The sequence below is a fragment of the Pongo pygmaeus genome, chromosome 10 (assembly GCF_028885625.2).
Source record: "Pongo pygmaeus isolate AG05252 chromosome 10, NHGRI_mPonPyg2-v2.0_pri, whole genome shotgun sequence".
NCBI lineage: Eukaryota > Metazoa > Chordata > Mammalia > Primates > Hominidae > Pongo > Pongo pygmaeus.
This window is the reverse complement of record NC_072383.2, coordinates 130831002-130858468: the sequence shown is the minus strand read 5'-3', so window position 1 is coordinate 130858468 and position 27467 is coordinate 130831002. Positions and strand designations below refer to the sequence as shown.

Genomic DNA, 27467 nt, shown 5'->3' with positions numbered 1-27467 from the left:
AAGAAATCCTGCCATTTACGACAACAAGAATGAACCTAGAGGGCATAATGCTAACTGAAATAAGTCAGAGAAAGATAAATGCTGTACAGTATCACTTACACGTGGAATCTTTTTTTTTTTAAGAGACAGGGTCTTGCTCTACAGCCCAGCCTGGAGTGTAGTGGCACAATCACAGCTCACTGCAGCCTCAACCTCCTGGACGCAAGCGATCTTCCCGCCTCAGCCTTCTGAATGAATAGCTGGGACTACAGACACACGCCACACCTGCCTAATTTTTTAATTTTTTGTAGAGATGGTGTCCTAAGTTGTGCAGGCTGGTCTTGAATATGCGGTCTCAAGCGACCCTACAGCCTTGGCCTCTCCAAGTGCTGGGATTGCAGGTGTGAGCCAAAGCGCCCAGCCTGTAATTAATAATATTGCACTGTATACTTGGAACTTGCTGAAAGAGTAGATCTTAGCCACTCTCACCAAACAAAACAAAACAAGGGTAACTGTTAATTTGATTGCAGTAATCACCTCACTATCCTTACACTAAATCACTTTGTACACTTTATAAAATTTTATTTGCCAATTGTATCTCAATAAAGCAAAAAAACAAACAAACCAAAAAAAAAAGTTTCCTTATAGTGTCACCACCTGTGGGTGTGTGTCTAAACCCTCTCGGCTTTGCTTACACCCGCGCATCAACGTGCACGATGGCAGGGCTCTCTGTTTTGCACTGGGTGTCTATTAGTCCTCCTCTAGGACACAGCCCATCCATTCTGCGGCCAATGGACAATCTGGTTCTTTCCAATTTGGGGCCAAAAACAATCCCGCGAGGAACATTACTGCACATGTGTTCTGGTGCACAAACACGAGAGTCTCTCTAGAGCATCGTGCTGGGTCAGAGTATGCTCTCTGCTCACCTTTTCCAGATGATGCAAAACGTTTCCAAATAAGTAGACCAAGCTCCACTCTCATCAAAAGCAGACGAGAATCCTACAGCTCTACATCAACGGATTCTCTCCAGTTTAACTTCTGGCAATCTGGTGCATGGAATAGGAAGTCTGAGCAGTTTAATTTGTACTGTAGAGACTGCATCTCTTTTTCATGTTTATAGGCACTCCTGGCCTATTGTCCTACTGTTCTAATGCAGATATTTATCAATGTGGTCCATAAATGCATTAATATATTATATTCCTCCAGGCATTAGCAGTAAAGATGTCCCACTAACAAATTTTCTGATAATCTCCAACTTAAGAGTTATCGTCTTTTTTTTGGGGGGAGGGGGCGGTGGAGACAGAGTTTTGCTCTGTCACCCAAGGGAGTGCAGTGGCACAATCTTGGCTCATTGCAACCTCTGCCTCCTGAGTTCAAGCAATTGTTGTGCCTCAGCCTCCTGAGCAGTTGGGACTACAGACGCACATCACCACACCCAGCTAATTTTTTTGTGTTTTTTAGTACAGTGTTTCACCATGTTGGCCAGGATGGTCTCTTACTCCTGACTTCAGGTGATCTGCCCACCTCTACCTCCCAAAGTGCTGGGATTACAGGCGTGAGCCACCGTGCCCGACCAAGAGTTATCTTCAATTGTATAAAACCCATTACAGTGAGTATCTAAATAGCAGAATCAAATTACTATTCCCCACCGAAAGGAACCAGGCTCTTTGTCGAAATGGCTGATTCCAGGGCTGGATCAAAGAATACATATATATACAAGGTGAACTTTAAACAGTTTGTGCCAGAAAATAAGGAAGTATTCAGGAAGTAAGAGAGGTATGTCGGAAGTATACTAGAGCTAGCTTGAAGAGGCTCCAATTGGATAAGCTGAGCATCAAAATAAATAATAACAGAACCACCAGGAGGGGGGCTGGGCAGTAAATGACTGGCAAGGAGCATCAGGCAACTTCATGGAGTGATAGAAATGGACATGTTGACCATTGTGTGGGTTACATGGGTGTACGTACTTGTCAAAACTCTGCAAACTGTTAAACACTGAAGATCTGTGTGTTCTGTTTTTAAAGTATGCCTCAATTTAATGTAATTTACCATTTTTACAGACTAAAGAAGAAAAACCACATATCACCGTCAATAGATGTATTTGACAAAATTCAACATCAATTCATGATATACTAGGAGTAAAAGGGAATTTTATTACCTTGATAAAGAACATCTGCAAAATGTACAGTTAACATCTTACTTCACGGTGAAAGACTAACTGCTTTCCCCTAGATCAGGAAGGAGATCACACTGGATGCCCTTGCCAATGCAATAAAAAAAAAGAAAAGAAAAGAAATAAAAAGCATACAGATTAAAAAAGAAAAAAAATCCTGCTCTATTTGCAGACATGATTCTCTATGTAGAGAATCCCATTCAATCTACAAAAAAGCTCCTAAAACTAATAAATGAGTTTAGCAAGGGTGCAGAATGTAGGTTCAAATAATCAACTGTATACCTATATACTTAGAATAAACAGCTGGAAATTTTTTTAAGTACTACTTATAATACCCCCCCCAAAATTGGAATACTGAGGTATAAACCTAAGAAAATATATGGTATGCTGAAAGTTACAAAATGCTGATGAAAGAAATCAAAGAATACTGAAATAAATGGAGAGATACACCATATTCATGGACTGGAAGACTCATATTGTTAAGATATCACTCCTCCCCAAACAAGTCAATGGATGCAACACAATTCTAATCAAAATCCCAGCAAGATGTTTTGTAGGTATCAACAAGCTCATTCTAAAATGTATACAAAAAGGGAAAGGAACTAGAATGACCAAAATAATTTTGAAAAAGGAGAACAAACTTGGAGAACTCACACTACTTGACTTCAAAACTTATATAAAGCTATAGTAATCACAATAGTGTGACACTGGCAGAGAAACACACATAAAGAGAAGGGAAGGGACGAAAATCCAGAAACAGAACCATACAAGTAGGTCAACTAATCTTTGGCAAAGATGCAAAGATGCAACTCAACATACATAGGATAGTCTGTTCAAGAAACGGCATGGAACAATTGAATATTCAATATTCACATGCAAATTTCTTATGTTTGCCATGTTACACAAAACTTTACGCAAAATAAATCATAGATCTGAAAGTAAAACTATAAAACTTGTACAAGACAACACAGAAGAACATCTTTCTGACCCTGGATTGAGCAGAGCTCTTAGATATGGCATCAAAAGCAAATCCATAAAAGAAAAAAATGATAATTGTACTTCCACAAAATTTAAAACTGTTGTTCTGAAAAAGATAGTGTTAAGAGAAGAAAAAAACAAGCCAAAGACAGGAAAAAATACTTGCAAAACATGTAGCTGACAAAAAATATGTCCATATTATGTGAAGAATTTTCAAATGCAGTAATAACTCAGTGAAAAAATGGGTGAGACATGAACAGATACTTTGTCAAAGATATACGAACAACAAATGAAAAAATGCTCAACTTTATTAGTCTTCAGAGACATCCAAATTAAAATAAACTAGACCTGCAACGATTAAAAAAGAAAACTGACGATAACAAGTACTAGAGAAGAAGCAAAACAAAGAGAACTATCATACATTGCTACTGGGAACACAAAATGGTACAGGCACTTTGGGAAAGTTTGGAAGTTTCTTTTAATCTTTTTTTTTTCTTTTTGAGACAGAGTCTCACTCTGTTGCCCAGGCTAGAGTGCAGTGGTGCCATCTTGGCTCACTGCAACCTCTGCCTCCCAGGTTCAAGAGATTTTCCTGCCTCAGACTCCCAAGTAGCTGGGACTACAGGGGCACGCCACCACGCCTGGCTAATTTTTTTTTTTTAAGTAGAGATGGGGTTTCACTATGTTGGTCAGGCTGGTCTCGAACTCCTGGCCTCAACTGATCTGCCAGCCTCGGCCTTCCAAAGTGCTGGGATTACAGGCATGAGCCACTGCCCAGCCTTTTTATTTTTTTATTTTTTTGAGTCAGAGTCTTGCTCTGTCACCCAGGCTGGAGTGCAGTGGCATGATCTCAGCTCACTGCAACCTCCATCTCCTGGGTTCAAGCAATTCTCCTACCTCAGCCTCCTGAGTAGTTGGGATTACAGGCGCCCACCACCACGCCCAGCTAATTTTTGCATTTTTAGTAGAGACGGGGTTTCACTACATTGGCCAGGCTGGTCTCGAACTCCTGACCTCAGGTGATCCGCCCCCCTCGGCCTCCCAAAGTGCTGGAATTACAGGCATGAGCCACTGCACCTAGCCACCTTTTTATTTTTCTGAGACAGGGTCTCACTATGTGGCCCTGTGGCCCAGGATGGAGTGCACTGGCATGTCCACGACTCACTGCACCCTCGAACTCCAGGACTCAAGCAATCCTTCCACCTCAGCCTCCAAAGTAGCTGGGACTACTACAGGTGTGCATCACCACACACAGCTTTTTTTTTTTTTTTTTTTTTTTTTGAGACGAGTCTCACTCTTGTCACCCAGGCTGGAGTGCAATGGGGTGAACTCGGCTCACTGTAACCTCCACCTCCCAAGTTCAAGTGATTCTCCTGCCTCAGCCTCCCAAGTAGCTGGGATTACAGATGCCTGCCACCATGCCAGGCTAATTGTGGTATTTTTAGTAGAGATGCAGTTTCACCATGTTGGCCAGGCTGGTCTCAAACTCCTTACCTCAGGTGATCTGCCCGCCTCGGCCTCCGAAAGTGCTGGGATTACAGGCGTGAGCTACCACGCCCGGCCTGATTTTTTAATTTTTGGTAGAGACAGGGTGGTCTTTTTTTTTTTTTTTTTTGAGGTAGGCTATCACTCTGTGGCCCAGGCTGGGGTGCAGTGGCGCTATCTCAGCTCATTGCAACCTCCGCCTCCTGGGTTCAAGCAATTCTTGTGCCTCCTGAGAAGCTGGAATTACAGGCATGTGCCACCACGCCCAGCTGATTTTTGTATTTTTAGGAGAGACAGGGTTTCACCACATTGGCCAAGCTGGTCTCTACTGACCTCAGGTAATCCACCCACTTAGGCCTCCCAAAGTGCTGGGACTACAGGCATGAGCCATCATGCCTAGTCCAGGCTGGTCTTAAATTCCTAGCCTCAAGTGATCCTCCACCTTGGCTTCCCAAAGTGCTGGGATTTCAGGCGTGAACCACGGTGCCTGGCCCAGGTTGGTCTTAAATTTCTGGCCTCAAGCAATCCTCCCGCCTCAGCATCCCAAAGTGCTGGGATTACAGGTGTGTGCCACTGCACCCAGCTGGACGGTTTCTTAATAAAGTTCAACATACCCAGAAATCTGATTCCTAGTTTTTCCTTTTTTTTTTTCAAATCAGCCAGCCACCCAAACCAGAATACTTTCAGAGAGACTCTTTGACTCCTAGGCATTTACCCAAATGAAATGAATACCTATGTTGACATGAAAAACTGTATGTGAACATTTATAGCAGCTTTATTCCCAAATTCTAAAAACTGGAAACAACGCAAATATTCTTCAAAGGGTAAATGGATAAACAAACTGGGGCACATCCACACAATGGAACAGCACTCAGCAATAAAAAGAACAAATTAATGGTAAATAAAAGAGTAGATGAATCTGAAATGCATTATCTTAAGTGAAAGAAGCCAGACTGAAAAGCAACCCAGACTAGGATTCCATAGATATTCATTCTGGAAAAGGCAAAATCATTAGCGATGGAGAACAAAGATCAAGGGAGGCGTGAAGAGTTGATGAGGGAACATTTTGGGAGGTGATGGAGCTTCTGTTGCTTGACTGTGGTGATGGTTACACAACTCAATGGATTCGTCAAAATTCTCAAGTACAGACTAAAAAACAGTGCATTTTACTGAATGTAAATTAAATAAGTTTAAACAAACATAAGCAAATAAATACTGATAGTGATATATTACAGCCTACTGATTCTAATAAATGTAGACAGAATGATGGAGTTAGAAAACCCAGCATGGATTCTTTATAGTAATAACTGATTCAGGCAAGACTCATCAATAGATGCTAGAACTAGTGGGTAAAAGTTTAAGGAGATTCAGGATATTTACATAGTCTCAAAGTATCTTCCCCCAAATTACTCATCATTTAAAAAAGAAAAAATAAATAAATTTCCACTGGACAGGCCTGGTAGAAACCACCTTAACAAAGTGGTCAGAGTTAACATTACTAGTTATAGGACAAAGTAACATCACAGCCTTCTGATAAGACACATTGAAATGGACATATCATTACTTCTATAGCAATCTTCTCAAAAATACATGATCCAAATAGGACACAAGAACACATCAGACAATCCCACATCAAAGGACACTGTACAAAACAACTGGTCTACACTTTTTAAGGCCCAGGCCCAGGCCCAAGCCAAGGTCAGGAAAGACTGAGAAACCAACCCAGATTAAAGAGGCCAGAGAGGCATGACAACTTGATACTGGACTAGGGGGAAAGAAACACCATGAAGGACATCCTTGAGACAAAAGATGAAATTTGAATTAAACTATGGATTAGAATATATTATTGTATTACTGTACAATTTCCTGGTATTTATCACTGTACTGTGATTAAGTAAGGAAACAGTCTTATCTAATACATGCTGAAGTATTTACAGATAAAAGAGTAGGATATGATTGATGTTTTATATACGTGTATATATATGACAATGAAAATAATGCAAATGGGGCAAAAACAACTGATAAATTTGGTAAAGGATATAAGGTTTTTTTAAAATAATTATTGCAACTATTATGTACATTTGAAATTATATCAAAAGTTAAAATAACAACAAAAATCCCAAGGATGAAACTGCTTTCACAACCCAGCACTATCTATTCCAAAGCTAGTAGAAATTTGATGGTTTGTTTTTTTGTTTGTTTATTTGTTTTTGAGATGGAGTTCTGCTCTATTGCCCAGGCTGGAGTGCAGTGACACAATCTCGGCTCACTGCAACCTCCGCCTCCCAGGTTCAAGCAATTCTCCTGCCTCAGCCTCCTGAGTAGCCGGGATTATAGGCATGCACCACCACGCCCAGCTAATTTTCATAGTTTTAGTAGGGACAGCGTTTCACCCTGTTGGCCAGGCTGGTCTCGAATTCCTGACCTCAGGTGATCTGTGCGCCTCCGTCTCCCAAAGTGCTGGGATTACAGGCGTGAGTGACCTGTGTTTTTAAATTATTGGCATTACTAATTTAACACTGAGTGAATTTGCAAAAAATTAAAAATAATCAGTTTGCATTCACTTAATATCCGTTTAGAAGCCTATGGTCCTGATGATTTCAGAAGTGTATTTCACTTCAGCATTTCCTCTAGCTATGGAAAATACCAATTTATCACCTACTTGAATCTTTTTTTTCTTATTCTGTTTTGCACTGTTCTCAAAATAAAGGACACAAGAAAGAACCAACATTTAAAACACAGCACACAAGGAATCCTGAGCATACATTCAACAGGACTAAGTATTAGATGACATGCATGCTAAAGCTACTATCGCATTACAAGTATACGAAAGAAAGTAATGCACTAAGATCTGTGTCATCATTAACTCATGCAATTTAATTTTATAATTGTATACGCAGGAAGATTTTTTACTGTTGAAAAATAAGAAATGGGCTCTGGAAAAAAAAATGCTGAAGAGCAAGTAGTATATCGAAGGTTAAAATATCTGGATGAAGGAAAAGTTTGGGATGAGACTACATTTGAGAACCATCGAAAAGTACCTGAAATGGTTGCTGCTGGGATGAAAAAGCAGCAGAAACCTTTGGCGGAAGCTGGGTTGCTATAGCAACAGGAGTCCCAGTCTGCCCATCCTTTCCTGTCACAACCTTTACCTGAGAGGAAATATTTTGAGAAAAAAAGGCAACATAATTTTTACAACTGCTCAAAATTTTGTTAGAATTTTATTGCTGATAGCTCACTGACATTTGGGGTTTAAAAATGGAATGTTTTTGCATCAAATCCTGTAAAAGGATACTGAACTGACACATTTACAGCACAACAAACTAACTCAAACTGCAAACCTTGCAGAAACTCCAATTTAAGTCAAAATGCAATATCTTTAGATTCTGCAACTTCAAATTTTAAAAATGCATATGGCAGACAGACTTCAACTAACAAAGCCCTAACAACTCCCTAGGAAATTTGCAGAATAGCCACTCTGTTAAATGTAGGGTCAGAATGGCAAAGGCCTTTTTCAGCAGGAAGTTAGAAAAACGAATTTGTTTTTCTTTCTAAGCACAGGTAAGGGGGATTGAGCTTACAGACAACATTGGTATACAAACGTAACAGAAATGAATTTTACTATTTCAAGACAATAGAGGTGAAATCCTCAAAATAATCATATAAACCTGTTGAAAAACAAATATGGTCCATCCTGGAAAAGGTGTTAAAAGAAAACACAAAATGGCAAAGCCACACAAATACATCCATAGATACCAGTAAGGACTGCTTGAGCAAAGAGACTAGCTTTTGTTCACCAAAAGCAGATTTCTTTGCAGAAGAGCTGACAAAGATTTAAATTATTTTAACTGTATCATAAAACAAAATAAGCTCCGCCAACATAGTATACACTACACAACACAAAGGCACAAAATACAGTGCATCACAGTCCAATTCACTCTCACCCTGGTTTTCAGGAAGTCTCAGACTCACCATGGTACTAAGAAATCTCAGGTAGGGGGTTTATTATGTGCCATTCCAGGCACCCAAAAAGTACACTCTCTAAAAAAGAGTCACTCTTAAATATCACTTAATAGGTATTTGTAAAAATGAGTTTAAAGTATGATCTCAAATCTTAAGCCTACATCTAAAAATTGAATAACTTCTCAAACATAGGTTTTTGCCATAATAACTATTTTAAAGATGAAGGTCCCATATATATACATCTAGTGACTTATGGCTGGTTATTATAAAAAGCTAGTGACTTAAATCTGTTTGAAAACCATGCTGATGGTGTTTTTAAGGAGATCTATAGAAATAAAATGTGAAACTTGGAAAACCAGACAAAGGGTGCTGGGCTTTCACACGTTTGGCTGGTGACAGCTGTCGGCGTCAGCCAACAAACCACACACCCAGATACAAGGGGAAAAAAACTGGACACGCCTGCTGAGTTCTCTGAACCTGAGATGAATCCTTGGTGTTCAATGAAAACACTGGGTGTTGAAGATGCACTCATTGTAGCGCAGCTCCGTCCCTTCCTCCTGACACACTTCTGTGCTCAACAGCTCTTCCTTCCCATAAAGGAGGCCAAACACATTCTTCACTTTTACTTATGGGTCAAATCCTTGCCCCAAAACCTTAGAAATACCTTAGAAATACCACAGGCTCAATAAATTATTACTTAATTCATTGTTGCATAGACTCTGATCATCTAGAAGATTTGTACTAAGCAAATTAACTCCTGTTTCTTACCTCGTCATTGATAACCTCAGATTTTTCTTCCTCCTCTTCCTCCTCCTCCTCTTCTTCTTCAATGTCCAAATCATTCTGCCTAAGATATGCTTGTAATGGGGCATAATGTTTCTTCTTGAAAGCTAAGAAATCCATCATGTTCCCTTGAAAGTGTTGCAAGAAAAACAGTTCAATCAAATACTCCTTGAAGACCTCCTTCAGGGCCTGCATCTCCTGGTAATGATAGTCCAGGCACTGCTTCCTCATCTGTGCCATCTCCGGAGAGGCTGGGGGAATCTCCTCTAACTTCTTGGGAGCCTTCTTCATTCCCGCGTTCCCCACAGACGTGAGTGGGAGGCTGGAAAGGCCTGGGGGCACGGCAGTCCTGGAAGGGCTGGTGGGCGGGGGTGGGGACGTCATCCCAAACCCCGCTGCGCCCCCAGCCCCGGGGAGCAGCACGCCGGGCGTCCTCTCGAAGCCCAGGGGCCGGGGCAGCGGCGGCCCCTGCAGCACCTGCTGCTGCTGAACCAGCTGGCCCTGGATGATGCTGCTGATCTGCGGTGGCAAGTTAGCCGTGGTGATGTGGCTTGGGCTGGCCAGGGGCTGCAGGCCGGCCCCACCCGCGGCTGCAGGGCTCTGGGGTCCCAGGTGGTGGATGGTGCCCCCTGACTGTGTGTGGGGCTGGGAGGGTCTCCGCTCTCGGACTGTGATGGGCGTACCCGGGTGCTGGAGCTGAACCTGGGCTCCCTGGGCGATCTGGGTGAGTCCTGACCCATCCTGAAACACAAAGTGTCCGCCACTGGATGGGCTCAAGCTGATCTGCCTCACCAGCACGCTGGCATCCACGAAGCCCCCCGTAGGGCTGCTGCTGCAGAGGCCCAGCCCGGGGCCAGGGGCACCTGCACGCACATTCTGCAAGGCCTGCCCCGGCCCGGGACTGGGCTGCGTGGGACTCTGGGTCTGGACCTGCTGGGACAGGGGGGACGTGACCTGAATGTATGATGGAGACCCGTGCTCAAACCGCCGAGGCTGAGCGCTGAACTGGAAGCCTGGAGAGGTGGGGCTGGGGAGCGGCAGTGGGGCCAGTGTGATCTGCTGGTTTCCCCCGACGACAGGGCCCACGCTCTGCAGGGTGATGTTCACGTTCTGCCCGGTTGCAGGACTCCTATTCATCAGCTGTTGTATTTGATAACTGGGAGACTGGGGTGCCGATGGGCTTGCTGAGGGAGCGAAGGGAGCTGCGGGGGACGGGGGTGGGTTGGGGTGGGCCGGCTGCTCCTCACCCTCACTGCCAGGGCAGGCTCTGGACCTCTGCAGCTGATGCTGGACGTTCTGGGGGCCAGTGCCATGGTGCATGATCACCTCCCTTCTGTATCCAATGTGTCGTTCTCCTAAAAATTAAAATTAAAACCAAGTCACTTGAAGGCACACATAATTGTTTTATTGCCACTTAACAGCACTGAAAAGACACTTTGAAAGTACATTCCCACTGACCGCATCTGATTCAAATGACAGAGCTGACTCACATTCAATATGGCACAGCTGGAGAAATGTGTCCTCAGTCACTGCTGTGCCCAGGGTGGGCCCCACGGGAGTGGGTGGGTAATCTAAACCACCTACTGAGGGAGGAACATACCAATCATCGCTGACCTCAAGAGCTAACTTGTGTGGGCGCTTGGAGAGATCAGGCCATCCCTTAAATCCTCATGGCCGCCCTGTGGGGTAGGAACTACTCACACCCCATTTGAAGGACTAGGAGACTGAGCTACAGGAGTATCTGTGAGCTGTTCAAGGCCACGCAGCCAGCAGGCAGAAGAGCAAGGTCTGAAGCCAACACTCACGCTGTGGACTTTCCAGCCTCCGCCCATCTCTCCCTATGGAGGGACAGCTCCCTGCTCACTGCTGCCCAGAGCCCAGGAAGCATTCTGTGACTCTTGCTGAATGAGGGTGTGCAGCACCACCTCGCCAGAAGCAAATACCCAGCCCTCCCCAGCCAGTAGTTCTTATCAACCTCCAGGACTACCTCAACTGCAAACTCTCCTCTTGTAAATCCATTTCAAAGACACAGAGCCCCCTTTGTGTGTCAGGCCCGGTGCTACTGCAGGAGAGTAGAGACAGACATGGGTAAGACAGTCCTTGCCCTGGGGAGGCTGCCAGCCTGTGCCAGGAGCTAGGAGAAAACATGACACCAAGTCCTGGAGTGGAAGGTAGGGAACAGCCTCAGATCTCAACATTCTCCCTAAGAGCACATGAAGAGAAGAAACTGTGAGAAGGTCTCAAGGGAGAGAGAAGGGAGACGGCCAAGACCTGGCTCTCACTCTGGGGTGAGTTGCCTTTCTGGCTCTGCAAACTCTCTGGGAGGCTGTACCACAATCTCAAAGGAGCTGTAACCCAAACGCTGTTGAGCACAAGTGGACGAGAAACAGCAGTGGAGGAGCAGAAGGGGCCACTGAGGAAAGTCAGCTTTCAGGACAGGATGAAGCAGAGGATGGAGCAGACAAGGGTAATCCTGGGGTGAGACAGGGTCAGACCTGGGCTACAGACTCCAGTATCTACAGGGGAAAGGAGGACTAAAGATAGGCAGTGAGCCCCACCACTGCAGCCCCATCTGTTCCCCACTGTGGTCGCTCTTTCTCCCCTAAGAGAAGCAAGGGTGCAAATGCAATGGTGAGTGGCACCTGGCACCCAACTCAGTGCCAGTGTTCCAAGAGGAGAGGTGGGACACTGTCCCACATCAAGGGGGCGGCTGCTGCTTGGATCTATTTAATAGATAATTTCTGTCATAAAGGAGCAAAAATCTCATTCAAGTTTTCAAGGGAAGCAGATGGACTCTTGGTGGCATAGTTCAGCACTGAGCCAGTGGGTGAGAAGCCACACCACTCTGCAACGTTCCAATTCACACTTAGGCCTACCACAGAAGCCAGCTTGACCTGGGTGCCACCATTCAGACTTCTCCAGTCCTGCTGGACATACCCAGCTGCCTCTGTCTTCTTGAGGTGCCTTTACCTCAACCCTGGCTGGACAGCTATCAGAGAGCTTCTTCTTGTTTACTCCAAGACAAACAAGACCCCTTGTTCATCGCAAGGACATCACTGCTTATCTCTATGAGAAAATGGACAATGGATTTTTAAAAACCATGAATCTACAGAAGATAAAAAATGGCCAGGCATGGTGGCTCACACCTGTAATGCCAGCACCTGGGGAGGCTGAGGCAGGAGGATCACTTGAGGTCAGGTGTACAAGACCAGCCTAGGCAACATAGTGAGACCCCATCTCTACAAGAAAAATACAAAAATTAGCCAGCCATGGTGGCAATGTAGCAGCCTTAGTCTCAGCTACTCAGGAGGCCGAAGGAGGAGACCGCTTGAGCCCAGGAAATCGATGCTGCAATGAAGAACAAGATTCCATCTCAAAAAAAAGAAGTTACAAAACGTATAAGGCTCTTCTAAGTCTCGGGTACCTGGCTGAAATACATGTATATATGAAATCAAAAACTACAGAATTTATAAATACACAAGTATATTCCTAACAAACATTTAAAAAGTGCATATTTAAACTAGCAGCAGAAAGGCATGCTTTGATCAGATGGTTAGTTTCTGAAGATGGAGTGAGAAGACAGCACGCAGGCTGCAACAAACAGATCTCAAGGGAAGAGCAAGGCCACAGAGACACCCAAGAGCATGCCCCTCCCACCGCCCGGCAGAGAGCCCATCAGAGTGGGTGCAGGGGACAGGAGCTCCAGATGGGGGCAGTTAACAATGCTTATTACTTTCAAAACAAGCTTCTGTTCCTGATCTTACTAAACAAGCATTATGATAGAAGATTAGTGTGAAACTGGCACAAAAGCTAAATTAACATAGGTAGAGTATATTCGGGATTATTTCCTTCCAATACATTTCCAGAGTGTCAAAGGAGTCAGTAAGAGAAAATGAGAGCTAGAAAGAAACTCTCTCACATATAGTAATTCAGAAAACCAGAGGAAAGGTAAGGGTTAGGAATTTTAAAGTTATGTTATAAAAACAAATTAATGCATTGAGAAAATTCAACTTAAACTCTCAGCACAAACCATACATCAAAATAAATTAAGTGGCGGGGCCTGGTGGCTCATGCCTGAAATCCCAGCACTTTGGGAGGCCAAGGCAGGCGGATCACTGGAGGTCAGGAGTTCAACACCAGCCTAACCAACATGGTGAAACCCCATTTCTACTAAAAATACAAAAATTAGCTGGGCGTGGTAGCACACGCCTGTAATCCCAGCTACTTCAGAGGCTGAGGCAGAAGAATCGCTTGAACCCGAGAGGCGGAGGTTGCAGTGAGCCGAGACTGAGCCATTGCACTCCAGCCTGGGCAACAAAACCAAAACTGTCTCAAACAAGCAAATAAATAAATAAATAAATAAAGCATTTGTATAAGCGAACTTTCCAAGTTTTACATTAATGTAAAAAAAAAAAAAAAGAAAGAAGGAAAGAAAAATCAAAACGTTCCTTCTGGTAGGTGATAGGAAAAAAAAAAACCAAAACATTAAAAAACCGAACATAAAAGTGAATATTTACTAAATCTCTGAAGGAAATTCAATTTCCTAACCTTAAAAATAATAAAGTTGTAACTGAAAAAATAGAAAGATTTGAAGATAATTTTTAAATGTTTAAAACTCAAAAAGTAAATCATCAAAATCTAAAACCAAATTATCTTGGAAAGAATATTTGAAGTAGGTACGACAAAAAGCTATTACCAATACCATAAAAAGCACTCATACAAATCGGTAAGAAAAACATTAAAGTCCCAGTAGAAAAATTAATTAAAGACAAAAAGAGGCCGGGCGTGGTGGCTCATGCCTGTAATCCCAGGACTTTGGGAGGCTGAGGTGTGTGGATCACCTGAGGTCAGGACTTCGAGACCAGCCTGACCAATATGGTGAAACCCTGTCTCTATTAAATACAAAAAATTAGCCGGGTGTGGTGGCACATGCCTGTAATCCCAGCTACTTGGGAGGCTGAGGCAGGAGAATTGCTTGAACCCAGGAGGTGGAGGTTGCAGTGAGCCAAGAGCTCGCCACTGCACTCCAGCCTGGGCAAAGGAGTGAGACTCCTAAAAAAAAAAAAAAAGAGGACAAAAAAAGACAGTTCACAAAAGGAGAAAAGCATGTACTTAACCAGCTTAAAGGAAAACGACCAACCTTGCTACCAAAAAGAGGAATACAGACTAAAATAAATATTTCCCTAGACCCACTTAGCCAAGACATTAAATCAGACAACTGGCACTCCACTAATCCTGCTAAAAGGAATTACAGAAGCAATTTGGGAAGATGTAGAAAAGATTTCAAATGGGTTCAGAACCAAAAAAACGCCCTGTAGGAGAGACTGCATACAGCAGTAGGAAAGTGGAATGAACCCATCTGACCCCAAAACCTTTGGCCTAGTAACCCTACTTCTAGAAATCTATCCGAAGGAAATTAACCTACCAACCTAAAAAATTGTACATAAACAATACTCACTGTAGAATAACAAAAAAAATAAAAAGCATAATCAGAAATTTCCAATGTTGAAGTTCTAGATGGAAAATATGTAATAAAACCAAAATTTCCAGATACATTAAGTGAAAAAAGCAGGTTACCAATTGCATAACACAATCACTAAGTTAAACATACAGAAAAAGACCCACTGAAACGTATCAGAATATTAAAACTGACCTTCCCCTGATGAGCAGACACATCAAACCGTGATACGCCATACAGCAGACACAACCCAGCAACACCAAGGAACAAACCACTGACATACCCACAACACAGTTGAGTCTCAGGAGCAAGATGCCAAGTAACAGAGGCCAAGGGCTGTGTGGGTCACTGGCATGACATTCCGGACAAGGAAAATGGTGGGGACAGAGACTAGAACAGAACCTGACAGGGGCTGAAGGCGGAGATGGAGCTGACTAGAGAGAGGCATGAGGAAATGGGGAAGTAAAGAACTGTAGCTACAGCTTGATTTGTGATAATGGTTACAAGATGGAATGTGTCTCTCAAAAGTACACAGATTGGCTGGGTGCAGTGACTCATGCCTGTAATCCCAGCACTTTGGGAGGCCGAGGCGGGTGGATCACCTGAGGTCAGGAGTTTGAGAACAGCCTGGCCAACATGGTGAAACCCCCGTCTCTACTAAAAATACAAAAATTAGCTGGGCATGGTGGCACGTTCCTGTAATCACAGCTACTCGGGAGGCTGAGGAAGGAGAATCCCTTGAACCTGGGAGGTGGAGGTTGCAATGAGCCAAGATCGCACCACTACACTCCAGCCTGGGCAACAGAGCGAGATTCTGTCTCAAAAAAACAAAAAGTACACAGATAGCAACATTAAATGGACTAAGAAAAAAAATTCAACCATACACTAAAAAGCATAAACTTGGATGAGCGCGCTGGCTCACGCCTGTAATCCCAACACTTTGGGAGGCCAAGGCAGGGGGATCACCTGAGGTCAGGAGTTCAAGACCAGCCTGACCAACGTGGAGAAACCCCATCCCTACCAATAATACAAAATTAGCCGGGCATGGTGGTGCACACCTGTAATCCCAGCTACTCGGGAGGCTGAGGCAAGAGAATTGCTTGAACCCAGGAGGCGGAGGTTGCAGTAAGCCAAGATCACGCCATTGCACTCCAGCTTGGGCAACAAGAACGGAACTCCGTCTCAAAAAAAAAAAAAGCATAAACTTTCACCATATGTAAATTATACTTCAATTTTATTAAATGGTTTCTGACCTCAGTGACGTTATAGCCACATTAGAGAAACAAAGACAATCAACTATAATGCAAAGAAACTGTTTATTTAAAATAACACTTCTCAAAAACATGGTACAGGTATCCTAATGGATAGCAAAGCTACCAACGATGGCTAAACAACTTTAAAAATTTTTAAAGACTATGTTTCTAATTTTAACTCAATTTTAACTCCTAATTTTTTCTCTTTTTTTGACACAAGGTCTCACTCTGTCACCCAGGCTGCAGTATAGTGGCACAATCCTGGCCCACCGTAACCTCTGCCTTCCAGGCTCAAGCAAACCTCCCACTTTAGCCTCCTGAGTAGCTGGGACTTACAAATGCATGCCACCACAGCCAGCTAATTTTTGTATTTTTTGTACAGACGAGGTTTCACCATGTTGCCCATGCTAGTCTTAAACTCCTGGCCACAAGCAATCCTCCCACCTCAGCCTCCCAAGTAGCTGGGATTATAGGCACACACCACCACGCCCATTTTTTTTTTTTTTTTTTTTCTTTTTTGAGACAGAGTCTCACTCTATCATCCAGGCTGGAGTGCAGTGGCGTGATTTCGGCTCACTGCACCCTCCGCCTCCCGGGTTCAAGCGATTCTCCTGCCTCAGCCTCCTGAGTAGCTGGGATTACAGGCGTGCACCACCACGCCCAGCCAATTTTTGTATTTTTAATAGAGACAGGGTTTCACTATTTTGGCCAGACTGGTCTCCAACTCCTAACCTCAAGTGATCCACCTGTTTCAACCTCCCAAAGTGCTGGGATTACAGGCACAAGCCACTGCGCCCAGCCAAATTTTTGTATTTTTTTTGTACAGACAGGGTTTCAACATGTTCCCCAGGCTGGTCTCGAACTACTGGGGCTCAAACAATTCTCCTGCCTTGATCTCCCAAAGTGCTGGGATTACAGGCATGAGCCACCACACTTGGCCTGGCCCCTAATTTTAATTCAACTCTCTACAGAGATGCTGACACACATACATTTTGAAATGTGTTTTTTTTTTTTAATTTTAAGACAAAATGGATAAACAGGTATGATGAAGCAAGTATGGTAAAATGTTTAATGGAAACTAAGTGGCAGGTATACTAGTATTCACCGTAAAATTTTCTTTCTTTTTTTTTTTTTTTTTTAAGACAGAGTCTCACTCCGTCACCTAAACTCGAGTGCTGTGGCGCAATCTCAGCTCACTGCAACCTCTGTCTCCTGGGCTCGAGCAATTCTCATGCCTCAGCCTCCCGAGTAGCTGGGACTACAGGTGTGAGCCACCACAACCAGCTAATTTTTGTATTTTTAGAACAGACGGAGTTTCACCATGTTGGCCAGGCTGGTCTCAAACTCCTGATCTCATATGATCCACCTGCCTCAGCCTCCCAAAGTGCTTGGATTACAGGCGTGAGCCACCCCGCCCAGCCAACCACAAAATTCTTTCAATCTTTGTGTATCTTTGAAATTTTTCATAATAAATGTTACAAAAAATACTTTCAATATAAGATGGTAAGACTAGATGTCATGTAACAAATTAAAAGCTACTAACCCAAGATCTATATGCTAACAAAACCTTCATTATTCTCCCACCAAAGCGCACATTACAAAAGTACCATACTAGTTCCTGAAATATATAAATTCCGAATGATACCAAGTGGGCTAAACTGAATTTTAAAATTGTCTAGGGCTTATCACACTGTATGTTACTACAGAGAACTGACCTGTCAGGGTGCTGTAATGATGGATCAACAGGAAAGCCTCCCCTCAATGTCTCCAATGTCCCTTCCACTTAACAGGCTACAATTCCAAGGATTTTAAACCATGGAGGCAGTAGTGGGTCCTTAACCTTATGAACCAAAGCCCCTATACTAGAACAGGTGGGATCTATTTCAGCTTGTGAGAGAAGTTCAAGAAAAACTGAAGAAGTGCTTCATCAAACACCAAATAATAAGGTTATAAATCCCCAATCCATCATTCTACTGTTGTTTCTTGATCTTTATTTTTCCATGGCCCCGCTAAGGAACATTTGTATAAGTTTTTCTCCTAATTGCCTCCCCATGTAATTTTAATACCACAGCTGTACACAGATATACCACACTGTACATCTGTTCAGGTACTGGGATCTTTGGGAGGCCACAAAACACCGTAATGCCTAAGTTTTTTCACCATTCTTCCAATAACTAATTTTCACTCCCTTGTTGGAGATATCGCCCTCACTGAGAATGCATGTTCTGATGTATGGAAAGAAACCCAGAAAAATGAATCCCAAATTTGGTAGCTGTGGGGAGGTGATGAATGGGGAGAAAAGGGCAAAGGAACTCTTAATGAGCTCTATGTACTTCTGTGTTGTTTGGATATCTTTCAATATGAACTGTTCATGTGTTACCCTTATTAAAAAAAAAGATGGAAAACAAAGAACTGGAAACAATCCAAATGTCCATCAGCGGGCGAACAGACAAACCGGTACATTCACACCAAGGAGTACTCCTAGACAATAAAAAGAAACAGGCTGGGAACAGTGTCTCAAACCTGTAATCCCAACACAGTGGGAGACTGAGACCAGAGGACGTCTTGAGTCCAAGAATTCAAGACAAGTCTGGGCAACACAGTGAGATACTGTTTCTACAAAAAATCAAAAATTAGCAGGGCGTGGTGCCACACACCTATAGTCCCAGTTACCTGGGAGGATAAGGCAGGAGATCGCTTGAGCTCAAGAAGCCACAGCTGCAGTAAGCTATGATCATGCCACTGCACTCCAGCCTGGTTGACAGAGCGAGACCGTCTCCAAAACAAAAACAAAAACAAACTATTGGGGCTGGGAGCGGTGGCTCACACCTGTAATCCCAGCACTTTGGGAGGCCGAAGTGGGTGGATCACTGACCAGCCTGGCCAACATGGTGAAACCCCATTTCTTTTTCTTTCTTTTTTTTTTTGAGACGGAGTCTCGCTCTTGCCCAGGCTGGAGTGCAGTGGCGCAATCCCGGCTCACTGCAAGCTCCGCCTCCCGGGTTCACCCCATTCTCCTGCTTCAGCCTCCCGAGTAGCTGGGACTACAGGCGCCCACCACCACACCCAGTTAATTTTTTGTATTTTTAGTAGAGATGGGGGGTGAAACCCCATTTTTCTACTAAAAATACAAAAAAAAAAGGCCAGGTGCAGTGGCTCACCATGCCTGTAATCCCAGCAAAGGGGAGGCCGAGGCGGGCAGATCACCTGGGGTCAGGAGTTCAAGACCAGCCTGGCCAACATGTGGAAACCCCCTCTCTACTAAAAATTAAAAATAAAAAAAAAAAATTAGGCAGGTGTGGTGGCAGGCACCTGTAATCCCAGCTACTTGGGAGGCTGAGGCAAGAGAATCACTTGAACCTGGGAGGCGGAGGTTGCAGTGAGCCGAGATCATGCCATTGCACTCCAGCCTGGGCAACAAGAACAAAACTCCGTCTTAAAACAAACAATACAAAAAAATTAGCTGGGCATTATGGCAGGCACCTGTAATCCCAGCTACTCGGGAGGCTGAGGCAGGAGAATCACTTGAGTCTGGCAGGCAGAGGTTGCAGTGAGCCGAGATCGCGCCACTGCACTCCAGCCTGGGAGACAGAGTGAGACTCTATCTAAAAAAAAACAATAAAAAGAATAATTACAGAAATTATTTTATTGCACATATTCTGCTAAAAAAAAAAATGACAGAACACAAATAACTAAAAAAGAATACAACTTATCCACGAACCCAGAGAGAAGCCCTATTAACACTTCCACGTGTCCCGGCGCGATGCCTCACGCTTACAGTCCCAGCACTCGGAGGCCAAGGCAGTAGGATTGTTTGAGCTCAGGAGTTCGAGACCAGCCTGAGCAACACAGCAAGACCCCAACTCAAATAATAAAAAATTGGCCGGGCGTGGTGGCTCATGCCTGTAATCCTAACACTTTGCGAGGGCGAGGTGGGCGGATTGCCTGAGCTCAGGAGTTCGAGACCAGCCTAGGCAACACAGTGAAACCCCCGTCTCTACTAAAACACACAAAAAACTGGCCAGGCGCGGTGATTCATGCCTTCAGTTCCAGCACTTTGGGAGGCCAAGGGGGCGGATCACGAGGCCAGGAGTTCCAGACCAGCCGGACCAACATGATGAAATCCCGTCTCTACTAAAAATACCAAAAAAAAAAAAAAAAAAAAAAAAAAAAAAGCCAGGCGTGGTGGCGGGCGCCTGTAGTCGCAGCTACTCGGGAGGCTGAGGCAGGAGAATCGCTTGAACCCGGGAGGTGGAGGTTGCAGTAAGCCGAGATCATGCCACTGCACTCCAGCCTGGGTGACAGAGGGAGACTCCTTCTCAAAAGAAAATAACAAAACAAAATAAAAAGTTACCCGGGCATGGTGGCCCAAGCCTGTGGTCCCAATCACTCGGGAGGTCGAGGCTCTAGTGAGCCGTCATCGCGCCACTACACGCCAACCTGGGCAACAGAGCGAGATCCCGTCTCAGAAAACAACTACTAATAAAGCACTGGGATGCGTTACTTTTCCGTCACTGACACGGCGACAGCTGAGCAGAAGCCGGTGGGCCGCAGGTGTGTGAGGGGAGGCGCTCCCGGCGGAGGGAGCGGCAATTACTAAGGCTCCGCCGTGGAGGACGGGGCAGGTCTACGCCGACAAGGAGCGGATTCGGACCGCACTGTAACCCCTGTGGCGGCGCGTTCCGGGACGCCCGGGACGCGGGGTCCTTAAGTTCTGAGTGAATTCGCCCCGTCGCGCCTCAGGAAAGCGGTCTGGACGTCCCATCCCCGCATCTTAGCGTCGCGTCCGTGACCGCGAGGGAAGCCCACGCACGCACCAGCAGCAACAGCCACCCCCTCAGCCCCGAGAACCAGGAGGCGCAGGCCGGAGTCCCCCGGTTCCCGCAACGCCGCCGCGCCGAGCTGCCCTCGGCCACGCCCCCAGCCCAGGAGCCCGGGGGGCCACGAGAAACGGGCGCGGATCGCGCGACCTGCGGGCGACGGGCGCTACGACTCGAAAGACCCGGGCCCGTGAGCCCTCAGCCCGGTCGCCCGCCCGGGGTCGCTCACGACAGCCGCCACGGCCTGGTCCCCACGCGACGCCCGAGGCCGGCCGGCGAGCGGGCCCTGTACGCCCGCGGCTGCAGCTACGCGACCCCGGGCCCTGGACGCTGCTGTCCGGAGAGCCTCCCGCGCCCGTCCCGAGCCTCCGCCCTCACTTACCCTGGGCCTCAGGACTGCGCTCCGGCCGCGTCAGAAGGGCGGGAGGATGGAAGCGGCGCCGCAGCCGCTCAGTGCATCCGGGGCCCCGGCGGGAGGAAGCGGCGGCGCGGCTGCTACGGCGAGCCGGAAGGGCCGCGCGTCGGCGTGCCCGTAGCTGCGCTTCCGCGGCGCCGCTCTGACCGCGCGAGGGCGCTGGAGGTCGAGGGCGCCGGAGGACTGGGGCGCCGCGAGACTCTGAGGGGTGGGTGGGGGCGAGGCCGAACCCAACGCCAAGACGGACGCAGCGGGGCCGGTCCCAGACAGACGGAGGCGGGGCCGGTCCGAGACAGACGGAGGCGGGGCCGGTCCGAGACAGACGGAGGCGGGGTGGGGCCGAGACTGAGGAAGGCGGGGGCGGGGCCGAGACTGACGGAGTCGCGGCAGCCCGGCTTTTCCACGCGCAGTTCGGGAAATGCGCCCACGTGGAACAGAAGTGGGCCGCCAGCTCTCACACTCTGCAGATTCACCAAACAGACCAGGCTCACATGCAAGACCCAAACCCTGTGTGGCCCAGGCTGGCCTCAAACTCCTGGACTCCAGTGATCCTCCTGCCTCAGTCTCCCGAGTGGGTGGGACCACAGACTCGCGCCACCACGCCTGGTTAATTTTTTGTATTTTTAGTAGGGGGGTGGGATTTCACCAAGTTGGCCAGGCTGGTCTGGAACGCCGGACCTCAAGTGATCCGCACACCTCGGCCTCCCAAAGTGCTGGGATTACAAGTGTGAGCCACCACGCCCGGCCAAAAACGACAAAACTCTATTAAAAGACACAGACGTGGCTCACGTCTATAATCCCAGCACTTTGGGAGGCCGAGGCGGGAGGATCATTTGAGATCAGGAGTTCCAGAACAGCCTGGCCAACATAGTGAAACCCTGTCTCTATTAAAAATACAAAAAATTAGGTGGGCGTGGTGGCAGGCGCCTGTAATCCCAGTTACTCCAGAGGCTGAGGCAGGAGAATCGCTTGAACACGGGAGGCGGAGGTTGCAGCGAGCCGAGATCGTGCCACTGCACTCCAGCCTGGGCAACAGAATGAGACTCTGTCTCCAGATAAAGACATAGGCGTGAATCTTCGGGGTTCTGGGTTAGGAAATGGTTTCTTAGATATGACACTGAAAACGTAACTAACAAACACAGATACATTGGACATCATCACAATTTAAAACGTTTGTGCTGCAAATGACACCGTTTAAAAAAGATAATCCACAGAACAGGAGAAATTACTTTAAGTCCATATGTCTGACATGGAACTCGTGTCCAAAGTAAATGATTTACAACACAACAATTAAAAGGGCAGGCACGGTGGCTGTTGCATGTAATCCTAGCACTTTGGGAGGCTGAGGCAGGTGTATCCCTTGAGCCCAGGAGTTCAAGACTAGCCTGGGCAACATAGACAGACCCCATCTCTACAAAAAATTTAAGTCAGTCATGGTGGCATACACCTGTAGTCCCAGCTACTCAGGAGACTGAGGGAGAATCACTTGAGCCCAGGGAGGCTGAGGGTGTAGGAAGCTGTGATCATGCCACGGCACTCCAGCCTGAGTGAGACTCTGTCACTCCAGCCAGGGCAACAAAGCAAGACTCCATCTCAAAAAGAAAAAAAAAGAAAGAAAAGAAAAGAAAAAGAAAGTAAATTAGTGGTTGTCAGGGACTGTGGGGAGAGGATAGGCAGTGACTGCAAATGAACGTGGGGTTTCCTTTTTGGGTTGATAAAAATGTTGTGAAATGAGATAGTGTTGATGGTTACACAGCTTTATAAATTTACGAAAGTCACTGAATGATATACTTTAAAAGGATGAATGTTATGGTATGTATGTGAATTATGTCTGAATTTATTTTTTAAAAAAGAAATGTGGGCTGTGAGGTAAAGTGATGAATGCTTAACTTTAAACACACTGAAAATTTTTGGCTGGGCACAGTGTCTCTTACCTGTAATCCCAGCACTTTCAGAGGCTGAGACAAGAGGATCACTTGAACACAAGAGTTCAAGGCCAGCCTGTGCAACATAGTGAGACCTCACCTCTACAAAAAATAAAAAATAAATAAACTGAAATTTTTAAAGAGAAAACAATTTGGCTATAAAAGGGAAGAGACAGAGGGAAGGTTGGAAGGGGATAAGACTAGGTGGATAACAGAGGGGAGTGATTTTGCATGTTGAAGTGCCGTGAGGCAGTAGACGTGCTGACGGTACGAGAAAAGACAGAGTCAAAGTGCAAGGTCTGAGAAGGCAGGAGAAAGATGACAGGGAAACCATAGAGGGCACCGGCACTAGAGAGGGAGACCTCTTCCACTGCAAAGCAGGAAGTGCAAGCCTGGGGTGGGATTCAGGAGGATGGGGAGTGGCATTTCCTGGCCCCCGTTCTCTCATGGAGTGGGAGTGACCCACCTGCTGAGAGCATAAGACAGTGGTCACTGGGGTGAGGAGAAGAGGCAATCGGATATGCTGGTGAGAAGACACTGACTTAGAGAAGTGTCTTGGGACTGGCTGCCAGTAGAAACTCCAAGTGACTGTTGAAATGGCGGTGACGGTGGACACAGAGCACAGCACCAATCACATTCTCCCTCATCGTCAAAAACGAGCATCAGAAGGCTGGCAGTTGGTTGGGCGCAGTGGCTAACGCCTGTAATCCCAATACTTTGGAAGGCAGAGGTGGGCAAATCATTTGAGTTCAGGAGTTCAAGACCAGCCTGGCCAACATGGTGAAACCCAGGGTCTACTAAAAATACAAAAATTAGCTGGTCATAGTGGTGCCTGTAGTCCCAGCTACTCGGGAGGCTGAGCCACAAGAATCACTTGAGCCCAGGAGCTGGAGGTTGCGGTGAGCTGAGATCGCAACACTGTACTCCAGCCTGGGCGACAGGGTACCACTACAAAAAAAAAAAAAAAAACAAGGCCAGCAGTTGGGTAAAACCACGGCTAGGGGCTTTCATGCCAAGGCACTGTCTCAAGGAGGCACAGAATCCTGGAAGTGGTGGACTATGGAATCCGGGCAGGGGCAGCTAGGATGAAGCGGCTGAAGGAGAAGAGAGGAGAGGAGTTGGTGGTGTGAGGTGTTGACTCAGCCATCAGTGCAGGATTCAGGACACAAGTAACAGGTGGTGCTGTCCAGTGGCAACACGGAGCACCATGACACAACGGTTTCCATCCTCACTCACACTGAGAAAACCATACTGCAACTCCCCACCTTAGGACTTCCTGCTTCATCCTCAGGCATGAAATACTGAGTCCAAGTAAGTGAAATGATGGGTTCCGCAAATTTTTCAGACTGGCTGTTCCAATGAGAAGCTATTAATTTTGGTGAAAATCAATTTATCACTTTTATCTTTCACTTTTTGCATCTTAAGAAATCTTTGGGCCAGGTACAGTGGTTCACACCTACAATCCCAGCACACTGAAAAGCTGAGGCAGGAGGATCACTTGAGGCCAGGAGTTTGAGACCACCTGTGCAACATAGCAAGATCCTGTCTCTGAGACAGAGTCTCGCTCTGTCGCCCAGACTGGAGTGCAGTGGCACAATCTCGGCTCACTGCAACATCCACCTCCTAGGTTCAAGCGATTCTCCTGCCTCGGCCTCCCAAGTAGCTGGGATTACAGGCGTGTGTCACCACGCCCAGCTAATTTTTTGTATTTTTAGTAGAGACGGGGTTTCACTGTGTTAGCCAGGATGGTCTCAATCTCCTGACCTCATGATCCGCCCACCTCGGCCTCCCAAAGTGCTGGGATTACAGGCGTGAGCCACCGCATCTGGCCAATTTTTTTTTTTTTTAATTAGCCTGGCATGGTGGTGCGCCTATAGTCCCAGTTGCTTGGGACGCCAGAGGATAGCTTGATCCCAGGAGCTGAAGGCTGTACTGAGCTATGATTGCACCACTGCACTCCAGCCTGGGCGACAAGAACTTGTCTCAAAATAGAAAAAGAGAAAAATTAAAAGAAACCTTTTGGCTACCACAGAGCAGTGAAAACATTATCCCGTGTTTGCTGAAGATGCATTACCATCCTTGCAAAGGCTCACGCATGTTTATATATACACGGAACTCTCCAGAAGAAGCCACAGGGCACTAGTGAGAGCAGTGGCCTCTGGACAGGGATACTGGGAATTAGAGAATGAAAGGCAACTTCCCTTTTTTATACTTTATTTCCTTCCATATATACATATTATTTTAAAATGTAACATACCCCAGGATCATCAAAGGTGATTTAAATGGGTCACCCAGGCCGGGCATGGTGGCTCACGCCTGTAATCCCAGCACTTTGGGAGGCCAAGGCGGGTGGATCACCTGAGCTTAGGAGTTCCAGACCAGCCTGGCCAACATGGTGAAACCCCGTCTCTACCAAAAATACAAAAATCAGCCGGGCGTGGTGACGGGTACCTGTAATCCCAGCTACTCTGGAGGCTGAGGCAGGAGAATCGCTTGAGCCCGGGAGGCGCAGGTTGCAGTGAGCCGAGATCGCGCCGAGATCCAGTCTGGGCAACAGAGCGAGACTCCGTCTCAAAAAAAATAAAAATAAAAAATAAAGTCCTGTCTATCCCAGGTAAAATTAACATGCTTAGAACCAAGCTCCTGCTTGTTCTCCAAACCCATTCCTTTCCCTGTCCCCCGTTCCAGTTAATGGCCCAGCTCATCCATCCCTCAAACCCAAAGCCCAGTGGGCCTCACACCTCCACTCGCTGGCTCCCGAAGCGGTGAGCCCCACTGCTCCTCTGGCCAAAATCCCTAAAACCGGGTCCCCTCTCTTGGGCACCCCACGCCCTGGGAGCACACTGCCTGAAGCATCTCCCAATCCCACCTGTCCTGCCCCACTTCTCACACGTGGTGGCCACCGCGTCATGGACACGTGCATGTGTGTCACTCACGCACTGCCGGGGCGACAGGCGCCTGCGCATTAGTCACGTGCGTTGTTGGCACGTCAGGCGCATGCGCATTAGTTGTGTGCACCGCTGGGGCATCAGGCGCTCGTGCATTGGTCATGTGCGCCCATGGGCTGCAGGCTGGGAGGCCGCGCGTATGCACAGCACTTCCACCGCTGAGCCCCTCCCTGGGCTCCTGGCAGCCCGCCGGCCAAGGATCCCCTGCTCCTGGCTAACGCAATGTGTTTTGTTCCACGCTAAGCGCCACTTCAAAAGCAGTCTTCCCCAGCCTCCCTTGCAGCTACGAATGGCCGCTGGATGCACCTGTGACCAATGACGTGCAGCAGCTGCTGGTGGGGTCTTCCAGTAAGCTCCACTAAGGGCCTGTTCCGCGATGCGCCCTTTCCTTCTGCCCTCTGCCCCAGCCCCCACCGGCCTGGCACCGGGACAGTGCTGAGGCGAGTACCGACCTACAACCAGGGCAAAGGCTGCATGCACGGGGCTGTCTAGGAAGAGGAGCCCGGGGCTGCCACCCCTCTCGGGGATGCGGCGGGTCAGCGGGGCCCCTGCTTCAGTGCCCTCCACAGCCCTGCCTCGGCCCCACCCTGTAGAGTGCAGGAAGCCGTTTTTTTTTTGTTTTTTGTTTTTTTTGACGGAGTTTGGCTCTCTCACCCAGGCTGGAGTGCAGTGGCGCGATCTTAGTTCACTGCAATCTCCACCTCCCAGGTTCAAGCGATTCTCCTGCCTCAGCCTCACGAGTAGCTGGGATTACAGGCGCCCACCATCACGTCCAGCTAATTTTTGTATTTTTAGTAGAGACGGGGTTTCTCCATGCTGGTCAGGCTGGTCTCAAACTCCCAACCTCAAGTGATCCGCCTGCCTTGGCCTCCCGAAGTGTTGGGATTACAGGCATGAGCCACCGCGCCTGGCCAGTTTTTTTTGTTGTTGTTTTGTGTTTTTTTTTTTTGAGTGCAGTGGCGATCAGGGCAGCCTCGACTTCTCCAGACTCAGGCAATCCTCCCACCTCAGCCTCCTGAGCAGCTGAACTACAGGGCATGCTGCCATGCCCAGCTAATCTTTTGCAGAGACGCAGTTTCACCATTTTACCCAGGCTGGTCTGGAACTCCTGTACTCAAGCGATCTGCCCACCTCAGCCTCCCAAGTGCTGGGATTACAGGCTGAGCCACCTCCTGGGCCTGCCTCTTTTGTTCAGCCGTTATCTGTTCTCAACAGGACAGCATGCTCTGCTCATCTCTGTGGACGAAAAAAATGTTAAAAAAGACTAAGAAAAAGGCAAACCAAGGA

General features: G+C 46.8%; 1 protein-coding gene across 14 annotated transcripts in view; it reads right to left on the bottom strand.

Moving 5' to 3' along the window:
* EP400 (E1A binding protein p400) overlaps nucleotides 1-21594 on the bottom strand; it is a 131261-nt gene extending 109667 nt beyond the window's left edge. For 5 of the 14 annotated variants that reach the window (XM_063646840.1, XM_063646846.1, XM_063646848.1 and 2 more), the window contains exons 1-3: nucleotides 21275-21540; nucleotides 9347-10716; nucleotides 7657-7767 (exon numbers count right to left, since the gene is read on the bottom strand). In XM_063646840.1, the coding sequence (XP_063502910.1) occupies nucleotides 7657-7767; nucleotides 9347-10681 (1446 nt within the window). In that variant the 5' untranslated portion in view covers nucleotides 10682-10716; nucleotides 21275-21540. Of the gene's footprint in view, nucleotides 1-7656; nucleotides 7768-9346; nucleotides 10717-21274 lie in introns of all 14 variants that reach the window. The other 9 variants (XM_063646841.1, XM_054444818.2, XM_063646844.1 and 6 more) reach the window with 7 other exon arrangements.
* Between the last annotated feature and the right edge of the window lie 5873 nt (nucleotides 21595-27467).